At 40.9% G+C, this 12,695-nt stretch overlaps 2 protein-coding genes across 2 annotated transcripts in view; both read right to left on the bottom strand.

Annotated features, from left to right (window-relative positions):
- bin3 (bridging integrator 3) overlaps positions 1-1,360 on the bottom strand; it is a 28,941-nt gene extending 27,581 nt beyond the window's left edge. Inside the window, exon 1 of the mRNA XM_071924095.2 lies at positions 1,231-1,360. Within this exon, the coding sequence (XP_071780196.1) occupies positions 1,231-1,238 (8 nt within the window). The 5' untranslated portion in view covers positions 1,239-1,360. The remainder of the gene's footprint in view (positions 1-1,230) is intronic.
- Positions 1,361-4,768: 3,408 nt separating this feature from the next.
- On the bottom strand, positions 4,769-10,899 carry egr3 (early growth response 3). Its single transcript, XM_071924403.2, has 2 exons — positions 10,414-10,899; positions 4,769-7,661 (listed from the first exon to the last, which is right to left on the bottom strand). Exons 1-2 carry the CDS (start codon positions 10,565-10,567, stop codon positions 6,556-6,558), a joined length of 1,260 nt encoding a protein of 419 aa, XP_071780504.1. The 5' UTR covers positions 10,568-10,899; the 3' UTR covers positions 4,769-6,555.
- Between the last annotated feature and the right edge of the window lie 1,796 nt (positions 10,900-12,695).

Here is a 12,695-nt window from a genome sequence, read left to right as displayed (position 1 = left end):
TACTAGTACTGAAGCCCTCAGTCACTACTAATGCCTCCCAACAGCAACAATAGCCTACATTGTTCAAAAATCGCTGTTTCAGCACAGAAAAATTCATCCACACAGATTTTTTTAACTCATATAGACTACTGCTCCCATCAAGTCCCTAAAGTTCATCCCATTGGGCTCCGACAGCAGCTTCTAAGCCTCTGCATGACAGTAGAGTATCTGGTTGGTGTGATGGTCCCATAAATATGAACAGTCTATACCATCAATCACCTCTGACCTTCATCCTCACACCAATTGCTGTTATGCTGTCAAAACCTTCCCTAGGCCTTCCAATTGGTATTAAACTGAAGAAAATACTGTGGACTTGTGGGTTAGGAGACTAAAAGTGGGGTAAATTGTTTCTCCATTTGCCCACAAACCGGTGTTGGACTGCAAGAAAAAGTATATTCAACATCTGGTTTCCCAGGAAGCTTGAAAACTAGCCATTAGCCTATTACTATTAACATACATGGAGGTGGGATTACAGCATACTGTGACCGACCCACCTACCTTCTAGGAAATATAGGTACGTCCTAAACTATGAATTCACAACTACCATTAATGATAGCACATCAAAGCAGAAATCCTGGTTCCTCATGAACACAAAGATAAAGGAAAAATCTAAAATATTGCTAGACTGTCAACGGACAGTCAAATTCCCCCAAAACATCGAGTGGCTTTAATGTTAACTGAGCTAAGTTTAGCTTCCAACTACAGCTAATAGCCTATAGTAGAAATTAATCTTATCGTTATCTAGAATGATTAATCTATTATCCAAGCAACTATAGCCTAATACTCCCTTATAGTTTTGCCATTGTTTGTTAATGTTTCAGCAACTAACACTAGTTAACTGCAAAACCTCGATTCCAACAAATAGCCTCAGTCCGCTGTTCATTCATGTTGTTTAACGTTACACACGACTGTTCAACGAGATAATGCTCTTTTGCAAAGCCTCTGCAATGTATCTTCATTAAATATGTAAGAAAAGTTACTTGCAAAGCTTTGCTTCATTAGTGTCGGGTTTTATAAGCTAACTCCTGCTCATGTTTCATCCTGTTTGTGGAGCAGTTCCAGGTAATAGCCGGAGCCCAGTCGGCAAGCCATCTGTCTTTAGAGGAATAACAATGTGGCGAAGTGCGAGTTTACACTTTTAGCCAAATACGCTACAGCCACCAAATTAACGGTATAACCAAAAATACATACCAGCTCATCTTGTGAGGATTTCTATTCCAGTTTCATTGGGTAGTTTGTATCTCTTCAGAGGACCTCATCCCTTTCCACCAGTCAACAGTCTAGCCTAAAACAGGAAGTCGGAAGCTTAGCTGCTCGGGTTTCCTTTAAGGAAATTGTTTGGTAGAAACAGATGCAAAACGATAAAAGGTGAGATTAAACTTGAATAAAAGCTATAATACATGTAGATTTTTGAAGATGTTTGTGAATAATGAAGGCCTGTACATGCTTTGCATCTGTTTAGAGCGCGTGCATGTGTGTGTGTTTGGGTGCTGGAGTGTGCGTGTGCGTGTAGCGATCCAAGTCAACTGTAGGCCAATGATATCGTTTTATTTATTCAAGTACTTACATAGAAATAACAAAACAATTGCATTACAACAAACTGAAGTGCCAAGTAAACAGGGGAGCACATCTCCCCATCACAAGGATATAGTAAAGTTCATTACAATATTCAGCTCATAAAAGGACCTTATTATAAGGTAATAGAAAAACATGAAATAGGCTAAAGACATCCACAACATTTTAAACAAGACCCCTTGTTTTCTTAAAAAAAAAAAAAAAAAGAAAGAAAAAGCCAACAGAACAGTTATCCCAGTGTGTGTTTCCAATTGTCTGTCTTGAATTGTTGTTAAGTTTATCCCATTTCACCCAATGTGACTTCTATTTTCATGCATAATAAAGTAATTGAGCACCACCTCCAGAATCTTAGGGTGGCAGTTTGGAACATTTCCGTGCACATGCAAACATGAGGATATACTGTAATGAAAAGGAAACACAACAGAAAACAGTGAGTATCGACTCCATCTGAACAGTAGTGCCACCGCAGTGTCACTGTTGACCACAGAATCCCTGATGCCACCTTAGTCCACGAGATGAGATGAGTAGCCTGTCATATCTACACATTGAAATCTCTTCAAACATGTTTTTTTCTGTAATTATTTATTGTCATGAATAATCCCAAGCCTATTGCCTTGCCCAAGGCCAACTTCACGGAGACTAAATCAAACAAGTAAACACAAACATTTGCACAAGGCTGCCTTCAGCTGTAAGCAGACTGAGATCACATTTATGATTTGTTGCTTCTGTGGAGTTCTCATCGCATATTGTTCTTGATCAGCCAACCCTGCAACCCAATTTGGCACAAAGATGGCTGCTAATGTTGGCTCAGATCCAACATGGAGCAGAGAACCAGGATGAGGCAAATTCCTATTTCAGAGCATTTACTTGTCTGCTTTTGGACAAAAGAACATAAAAACAGAAAATAAATCATACTTGGAGAAATAGAGCAGTATCAAGAGGGGATTGTTTTTTTAGTTATTGACATATATCAATAGCATTCTCACATAACCATTACACACTATGATTATTGTTCTGAACAATATGGTGCAGCCTCTATTGTCAGTCAACCACCAAAATATGTTGAAGGGGTAAGGTGGAGGGGATCATATCAATTTGAAAAATCTATCTTTCGTATTCCATTACGAAAATGTCACAAAACAAAAGTGACAAACAGAGTCAGATGACCGATGATACATTGAGTTTGCAAGGTTGTAATTACATGGCTTCATGGAGACATGGAAATATTTTGGGGTAGTCTCCGCCTTGCTCTGCATCATTCCTTAACACAAAGATAAACACAGTTTTCTCTCAAAGGAGACCACATTCAATACTATAATTAAAAGCATCCATTCTCACTAGCAAGTGTCAAATCAACAGCACAGACACATAATCTCTTTCAGTAATACTGGCTAGCCTTTGTTTCTGTCATTTTTGGTCAGATACATTGGAAAAGATCCAGAGTCTATGATGATCAGTAAATTTTTCTTGATAACTGCAATATTACATTTAAAGGAAACTTTTTATTTTCTTCTTCACGTATATTCCCTTCTAGATGTTAATTGCTGTTTGCACAAGCCTAGCTGCTACAGTAACGTATGTACATTAAAGATTTACCCAGGCAAATGCCAATAATGTTTAAATTGTATTAATTATCAAACTGATTATCTGGGATCAGATATAAGAAATGTTGTGTAATGTCTCAATCTATAGGAATGTTTAATTTTCAGGAGGTTAAGTTGTGATTTTCATTTCAGTTGCTGTGATACAGAAGAATCACATTAGGAAAGAGTTCGCAAAATTTCCATTTGTTGACGACAATGCAATGGGTTAATGTATTTTTATGGTACAAAACTATTGATTTGCAGTTAGATGTTCCTGGATGTGTGAACTCTTAAACTATCTCAGAAAGTGCAAGGAGGTCTGTTCATTTAACCATGTAGATGAGCTGAGAAAAGACTCTCTGAGGCCAAATTAATTGGAAAATAAGTGGACACTTGCCAGAAAGCTCAGCAATGAAAACTGGTTGGTGCAGGAAAGGGAAAGCATGGCCTTGAAAGCTCATTTCAGAATGCAGTGTTCTCAGTGGCAGTGCTTTTCTAAACCTTTCTTTTGGCCTTTGCATTTGTCAATCGATATTCTCTTTAAATTTGATTGCCGTGCCTACTGACCAGTACAATATTTTCTCTAGTTCACAATAGCAAAACAATGTCTGTACAGGTTCTTTGTCTCACATCCAGCACACAATCCTTAACATTCAGAGAACACAGCCATTACACAGAAATATGTCAATTGAACTAGATGGCGAGGAGAATGCCTCTTTAAACACAAAGGGAAGCATATCCAGTAAGTTTAAGCAGTGAGGATTGTGATAAAATGGGGAAATGTGTTTGCCAAGCTGACATATTTGACACATAAACAGTGATGAAAAAATGCAAATGATTTATGTGTGAAGACCAGTACCGATATTTTTGACATCTGGGTGCTATGTCATTCTAGCCTTGACAGGAGTAAATACCTCATGTTGTTCATCTTGATCAGTGAGATATTTAGTAACCACTCATTCATCACCAGCATTCATCGCCACCATTCTCATGCAAAATGTAAAAAAAAGTCATTACATTTGATGAAAATGCCATGCTAATATCTGAGTTGTCTATTTTTTCCAGGTGCTGCACTGGGCCAGAACACAGTCTTTGAGGAAACGACTTCCCCTCCTGCTCTTTAGAGGCAAGATTTGAGCATAACAAAGCAACATTTCAAAGGAAAAGTGATACCGCTCTCATAGATTCGTTTTCATAAAATGTGGTCATTGTTGTGCATTATTTAGTATGTTTAAAGTACATTTTGAGACAGAAAGAAGCCAATGGCAGTGATGAGTCTGCACAAAATATTTCGAGCGATGACTAAAGATGGTCTGAGGTATTTCCTCCTATCAGGACAAAATTCACCGAGGACCCATTTGTCAAAATCATTGGCATTGTCCTTTAATGGAATTTGTTCAAAAGATGATCCAATCATCCAGTTTCCTATTTATCAGTGGACAAGCAGTTTCTCATATTAAAAGTTCTTGCATCTGGACAAATGCACATAATTTAGAAGTCTAACAATGTTTATCTGTTTTTCTATACAATGGGGGAGATGTGTTAATTAAAAACTCTGATTGCAACCGTAATGGAGATACACAAGATGTTAAAAAAACCCTTTTTGTTTATTCAGAGAACACATTAGTGCTTCCTTAAACCACTTACCACTTTAAAGCATACAGAAGGTACAAATTCTATTATTTTTGAAATGGAAGATAACACACCTTATTCGGCACTGTCTCAATGCTCCGAAGACTTTTGCAATGACCTATTACCACAAAATATTCTGTATTATAATTACATTACTAAAAGCTTTAAGACACATTCCGCACAAGCATTCAGTCAATTGTAAGTTTTTGTTTATGCAGACATTTGTATTTACATAGTGTGCATGTAGGCATGCACATATATGCACAATTTAATACTGAGTTATGGTGCATTTGACAATTTGAGTACAAAAGTGTAAGTTCTACTGTAGCTACCTGCATACATATTTGTATACTGTACAAAAATAACAACCCCGTAGTTTACAACTCAATCTGTCCGTATTGTAAAAGATGTAAACATGGATTTAGATACTTAAACTTCTCTCACCATGTGCTGCTCATGTTTTGGTAACTTAAAGTAAGTCATTTTTTACATTGTGTCCACTACTATGAAGCACAGACAAAAGGCCTTATTCATCTTTGCTTTTATCCTCATTCATCTTTTCTTTCATATATTGCTGGTTTGCAACCCAATGGCAGATATTTAAGAATTTCAGTCTTTTTCACTGTGCTCTCGCCTAATTTATTTTATGGGTTGGTGGTATGTGTCCTGAATGTGCTGCACCTGTATAATTGCAAACCTAAAAGAAACTGAAAAAAAAAAAAAATGTAACAATATTGGTGAGCTTTTGAAAAAGGCCACCGAAATGATATCTGGTAACACCACATAAAGCCACCGTATAAAAGGCAACATAACTTCAAAAACAATATTACACCGTGTCTGTAAGTGACTGCAAATAAATAAGTATTGGCAAAGGCATAGATTGCTGCAGGCATGTTTGTTTTATAGCTAAGGGTAACATGATAGGACATGGGTTTGCTTTGTGTGTCCCCCAAAGAATTGTGACCCACTGAACCATGATGTAGATCTAGCAAAATTGTGTAGATAAACCTAAATCTCAGATACACTTTGTAATATGTTGGTCGACTGATCGTTCCTCTAAATCAATCAATGTCTGTACTAAGCTGATATCTCTATTATGTTTGGCAAATGTCAGGCACAATAATAAGAACAAGGTTGGCTGTATTATCACAATACATTTTGGCACATTCTCTTGAGAAAACAACATTCAAATAGAAAAAATACTACACTTCAACAAAAACAACAAAAAGACAGTCAAGTGCCACTAATAAGGTATCCATGACAGTACACAAATATAACCAATTGCACTTTTAAACAACCCAATAAAATTAATGCATACATCCCAGACAACTCACCCTTTACTAAGCTCCATTGTAGTTTCGTCTATTTCAACCCCTATGATGGATTCTGGCATCCTTCCAATTTAGAAATTCTCAGTAAATTTTACAGAAGCGTATCCACCTCAAAACCTACAGATACGCGGTGGCCTTTTGGACAGAATGTGCCAAGGTGCCCCCTCTGTTTGTTGGCACTGTGTTACAGTAGCTGAGGCTCTGCGTTGCTTGAAAGAGAAGAGCGTAGCACCCTTTCCCCTCCTACTTAAACTAAGGGCATCCATCTCAAAATAGAGGGACAAATGAAAAGAGAGGGGCATGTAAAAGAGAGGAAAAGAGTCACCTATTTATCTCATAGTGGACGGGGTCCCTTCCTCCTCAGTCTCTTTATGGGGCATGGTGAGGGTCCGAGTCTACGCACAGGTAGTGACGGTCATGATGTTCCCACTGTTGGCCCCCCCACTGCCACAGGAGCTGGGGGGAGAGCTGTGGCTGCCAGCTGCCCCGCTGCCCTTGTCAGCTGGCTTCTTGTCCTTCTGTTTCAGGTGAACCTTTGCGTGTCTCTTACGCTCGTCACTTCTGGCAAACTTGCGTCCACAGAACTCACAGGAGAAGGGCTTCTCGCCCGTGTGCGTGCGGATGTGCGTGGTCAGGTGGTCGCTCCGGCTGAAGGAGCGCATGCATATTCGGCACTGGAAGGGTTTGTGGCCCGTGTGGATGCGCAGGTGACGCGTCAGCTCGTCTGAGCGCGAGAAGCGTCTGTCGCAGTTCTCAGCCGGACAGGCGTGCGGCCGTTCGTGCACCGGGGTTTTGCTGGGCCGGTTGGGGTACTTCCTCGGCCGGATGGGTTTGAGCGTCAGAGTCTGCGGCGGTGGGTGGTGCTGGGGAGCGTGCTGCTGCCCGCCGATGAAACCCGGGTGGATCTGCTGCTTGTCTTTGAACGCTCTGATGGTCTCCAGGGGCGTGATGGGCGGAGGGTTGACTCGGATGGGGTCCATGCTCTGGAAGGGCTTGTGCTCCATCACGCCGACCTCGCCCTGATGGTGGAAAAGGTTGTAGTCGGGGATCATGGAGAAAAGGCTCCCATCCATGGAGGCTTTGGAGGTGGAGTGATAGTCATTGCCGGGGTAGGCGAGGGCGGTGCTGGTGGCGGGGCTGTGGTGGAAGGAGACCTGGTCCTGGTACAGGTCGCTGCAGGTGGAGTAGGCAGGCAGCGGCGGACCGTACACCTGCTCCATGTCTGACGTCTGTCCGCCCATGCTGGCCGCAGAGGATGATGTCTGCGTCGTTACGGTGCCGGGCGACGGAGAAACGCCCAGGATCCCAGCGCTGACTAGACTGATGATATTGTTGTCAGAGCACCAGCCAGAGCCACCGATGCCACCTGACGGAGGAGTGTCAAAGGCAAACTTCCCTAGATAGGTGACAGTCTGCCCGCTGCGGTTGGACTGGAAGCTGGATCCATACTGAATCTCTGCGGTTGCTTTCTCACTTCCCATGCCCAGATCCATGATATTATCTGGATTAAAGGGGAGAAAAACAGATACTGTGAATAAATCATTCACATGGATGCTCAAACATGAATATGAAATACAATCAGCTGAGAAAGGAAAGCCTGTGAAAGTGATAATGTTGCACAACTTGTGGGGGAAAAAAAGTCTAGAAAATCTAGTATATTAAGCTATACTAAATATGAACTTGCTTGATTTCAGTGACAGTCCTTGGTTAGTCCGAATTCAGCTTCTCTGCATATCTGTAATAGTCTGCCAACAAGAGATCAAAAATAAAAGAAGTCCAATACAGTTCATAAAGAAAATGTGAGCGCTGTCAGACCTGTAAGTTAACTGACTGACTGCTGCATCTGAGACAGTGGTGTGTGTCTCTCTCAGATCCCACAAGCTCTCATAAATCAAGACCTAAACACCCCCTTTGATCCAGTCATTGTGTCCCACAGGAGGACAGCCAAACTGAATGGCAAGATCTGATTTCTTTACAGCAGGGAGGATTATAAGGCAGACGCCACTTCTATCACGCTCCAGGATTCAAAACATATTTGCAGTAAAGAACATCTGCACAAAATGGGGAAAATGGAAGTGCCAAGCGTTTCCTCTCCAGAACTCGGCGTCAATGTGGAAAATTTGGGCACTTTGTAGATTTTAGAACAACGTTTTCACAAAGTTTCTTGATATTTTGTCTAAGCATAATATTTTACAGAATCTCACACTATAGTCTGAACATATGCCAATTAACTTATTGACACAGATGCCATGGAAAGCATCAGATGCAGATGTGGTTTGATGGACAGAGGATACCTTTCTGTGGTGCTCAGGCTCTCTGAGGTTAGATTTGAGACGACATTTGAACAGAATTGTTGCATAAACCGAGGTGAAACAGCCCTTCCTTTGATTTGCAAGAAATCATACACAGGGGTGCTTAGTTATTCACTCCCAGTAATTACTGTCTGTTTACCAGAATTTGGCTAAAGGCAAATTCATGATGAAACAAACAAAAGCAAAATTACATACTGTACATTGCACAAGACTATTCTACACAGGAGGTACACAACAACGGTGACACTTGTGGCATAATTTTGCTTTGGATATGACACCGAGAAAGCAAGCCTGAAATAACAGTAATGTATTCTACTGTAAATCTTTAGTCTCGAGGTGGTAATTTGAGTTGTGGGATATTTAAGCAGAACGGGTGACATGAAATAATGCCATTGTTCTTTTCTTACAGGTCAATCCTGTGGTGCACAGAAAACACCTGCTCCATCTGCACCACCACTGCTTACTTCTACAAGAATTTAATAATTCTTATTTGTCAAAACACTGACAAGAATTTATACATGCATAATTTTTTATAGTCTATAATGTAAATTTCACCAGGGCCATGGTATAGATAAAATAGCAAATATGACACACACACACCTGTAACATCTTTTAGTATCCAGTCTCATTCCGTTTTTAAAATATCTCCAGTCTGGGCTTACATAAAATATATAGGAGTGTTTATAGAAAAATGTGATATCATGACCTCAAAGTGGCTTATATTTAATTTATTTTAAATTTATATGTTTAAGTGTCATATTTAACAGCTGGTGCTGCGGTAATTGAAAAGCACACTGTTGAGGTAAACCATGGGAAGAAAACACACCAGGCCGAACCCATGACTGACTGCTGTTTGAATTCTTATTTTTTCACAAAAAACTTGAACATTAAAAAAAAAATGTTTCAGGGACAGGGATCGACAAGATAGAAGGTAATTATAGTCTGGGGCTATCAGTGCATCACATGCTGGTCTTTTCAGTTAGCCTACCTTAGGGAAATAAAGATTTTGTTTATTCGTTCAGCATTGACCCATCACCTCAGAAGGTGAGGCTGTGCAATTAGGGGTTGATTTAATGCCAATTTACGACACTGAAGTGAATAAACAAGTCATCATAATACGGCCGTCTAAATTAATCAAAAATATAGGTTAATCTGGACCAAGTAATAAATCAATCAATAGATTCCCAGGCCTCGCAACTCAATGAATATACATGGGCCTGGTGTGTAAGCGTGATTCAGAGAGAAACGCAGCAACAGACGCCTACCAAAACCCAATCTCTCACATGTAAATAGTCTTATGAATGAAAGTCATTGTCTAAAGTACTTGGACCATCTTCACAAACGGACACTGGCTTAATAAATCAGGGGCATTTCTGGCCTGACCACATTCATCAAATACATTTTTTCCTCGTAACCTACCGACTTCAGTTTCAATCAATAGCCTATAGGCCTATTGCTTTTTTAGAGGACTTTGCGTAAAACAAAGCCCTTTTCCACAACGTTCACTCATGTCATTTCCTCAAACATGCTTAAGCTTTGACGAGTAAAAATCACTGTAAATGTAGTAGATTTTCTCAAACCTGACATCTTAGCGGAGGATTTAAAAAAAAAAAGTTTCTGAGATCAATACAGTTGCCCTTTTTTTCACATCGCAGTTGAAATTCGGACACTTCGGCTTTACGCTACGGGCAGGGGAAAAATGTATTTTCACATCGCCGGCCTGACAACTTGTGATTTTTACGGTGTATCCAATTTACGGTAATCAGTGTTAGACCTGACCGTAAAAAAAGTATTCAATAAAGGAATCTGTCTTTGTGCGCAACAGCCAAGCGCAAACAGGTGCTCCAAGCCCCGAGACAACTGTTGCCTTTTGCGCACATCGTAGTTTGAATGACTTTGACCAAAACACATAATAAAAAAAAAAGTAAGTGTAATTCTTACCTGTGTTCATCTGTGAATAGTGGTTAATAGAATCCGTACTGGTGAAAATATTCATAGACGTCGGGATGTCCTCTTCTGGGTAGAGACTGTCGGGAATCGTGTTAATTAAACTGCTCATGGTAAGAGGGAGCTTGTCCGCTAGTTTCCCTGTCATAGCAGTTATATTCAGCCCGACATAAATGACAGCGCGCAGGTATCCAAATAGTTACACAGACAGCGGGTGTTCTCAAACTGGAAAACACACAGGTGAGAATCACGCGTAAAAAAAAAGGGAGAGAGAGAGAGAGGAGCAGGGATGGATCCTGTTGCCGTATCCAAGTATCCCGCGGAGAATGAGCAGCGCTGGTATCTCCTCCTGTATGATCACGGGCTTTTGTTGTTATTAATCTGATCACTGTGGAAGCTGATGGGCTGCTTGTGGGGGAATTTGAAGTCTGTGAATCAATGGAGGTGGTGGTGGTGTTGGTTGCACAAGAGCAGCTCTACTTGCTCTATTGGAGCTGGATAGGGGACTCCAGTCTGTCCGTATTAAATAGGGGGATGGAACATTCGCGTGACGTAGATGACCATATATGGATAGGCTGCACAGAGCCAGGCTCTCCACAGCGCGTCAGTCGGTGGAAACTACAGTAGAGGCAAAGGCTCCGACAGATACAAAGTTTTACAAAATATAGTTGTCAAAATGCAACGGTGGCCTGCAACGGGATAAGCACGCGGCTGCTGTTTGCTCCCGTTACTGTGGAAAACAATGCACCGATTCATGTTAACTTATAGGTACTTTTTTTTAATTATCGGTCTTTATGGAATACTTTGTGGACTGTAGGCTACGACACCTGCGGTAATCCACTGATGGAGACAAAGGTTTCAAGATAGCGTTAAGTACCCACAGGTCTTGGAAATATATAGAAAAAACTTTCAGATTTTAAAATTAGAATAAAAAATTAGAATAACATAACATAATATAATATAGGCTAACATAACATATAACCAAAGAAAATACCAAAAAATGACTGCTGTGGCAGGATGTGAGCTATTGTGCGTGTGTGCGCGCGCGCGCGTGCGTGTTTGAGTGTGTTTGTGTGTGTGTGAGTAGGAAGGGGGGCGTCGTCGGAGCATCAACACGCATATAATAGGCTTGTTTATGCTATTAGCTACATATTGTTGATTCAAGTTCACGGTTTTGACAAAATCAGTATTTGGATGAGAGGATGTTTCTTTATTGGCTTTACTCCCGAGGTTCTCCGTTGTCCTAACAGGCCCAGATTTAAAAAAAAAAATCACTTGGGACAGTATGAATAATTTTATTATACCGCTTGAACCCAACTGCATACATGTGCGCAGAGTTTGGACCGTCCCGTATTGCAGAACATTGGTTTAAAACCCTTTTCATGCAGCAACACTGTCTTACAAAGACCGTAATTGACGGAGTTAATCGCTTGTAAATATTGCAGGCGCTTTGTAAATCCACAGGCTTGCTTTGACTTGGAGCGCCAAGTGGCCGCTGAAGTGGAAACCCCAAATAAGGCAGTGTCCGGCCCCGCCCCTCCATGACTGTATTTGGTCCGCAGAGTTCCGGGTAAACTGGTAGTGGAAAAGTGATCGGAACCCGCAGCCATGTAAAGAGATCACACTGGACAAAGCGTCATGGCTCTCTTTTCACCAGTTTGGCAACTTGTGAGAAAATACCTTGTATGTTTACCTAATAAACAGTCACAGATATGCCTTTATAGTTTATTAGGTCACATGGAAAGGAGGTGCTTTCCTGCCAGCCTGTAGTTTCTTCACTGAGCTCAAACTAATCACTGTCAGTTAAAATGAGCAACAACTCACTCTTTTTAGCTGTTGCATCCCTAGTTCACAGCTTGGTAAAGTGTTGGACAGTGTGGCAAACTTCATGGCTCTTTTCAGCAGAATGTGCAGCGTTATTACAAAATAGAACACGTGGGCCTTCGCAGAAATATTGAATGAAAATGCCAATGCCTGAATATTCAGACCTGAGAAATTAGTAATACCTGAATGAACTGAAACTGTAAATAGAGTGTGTGGGAGAATTAGTCTGAATCATGCTTGGTGTTTAGGGGGCTTATACAAACAGAGCAACAGGCAGTGATCTCATGTGTCTCATCTGTGTGTGTGTGTGTGTGTGTGTGTGTCTTATGGGTACCATTCATACCAGCAGGCACTATGGCATCCTGTTGATTTAGTCTTTCCCCAGCCTTGTATCCGGAGTCAGCAAAGATTGACAACTGTACTCCATGATGGAGTTAATTCAGAAGCACACT

The sequence above is a fragment of the Centroberyx gerrardi genome, chromosome 8, assembly GCF_048128805.1.
Source record: "Centroberyx gerrardi isolate f3 chromosome 8, fCenGer3.hap1.cur.20231027, whole genome shotgun sequence".
In the NCBI taxonomy this organism is placed as follows: Eukaryota; Metazoa; Chordata; class Actinopteri; order Beryciformes; family Berycidae; genus Centroberyx; species Centroberyx gerrardi.
Note: the sequence above shows the minus strand (reverse complement) of the source record. Positions and strands in the feature narration are given on the sequence as shown.

What these genes read in the sequence shown, in the direction of transcription:
- egr3 (XM_071924403.2), bottom strand. Translation starts at nt 10,567, where the DNA reads ATGACAGGGAAACTAGCGGACAAGCTCCCTCTTACCATGAGCAGTTTA. An exon ending in CTATTCACAGATGAACACAG is followed by an intron (nt 7,662 to 10,413) that starts GTAAGAATTACA and finishes CCTTTAATCCAG; the next exon opens with ATAATATCATGGATCTGGGC.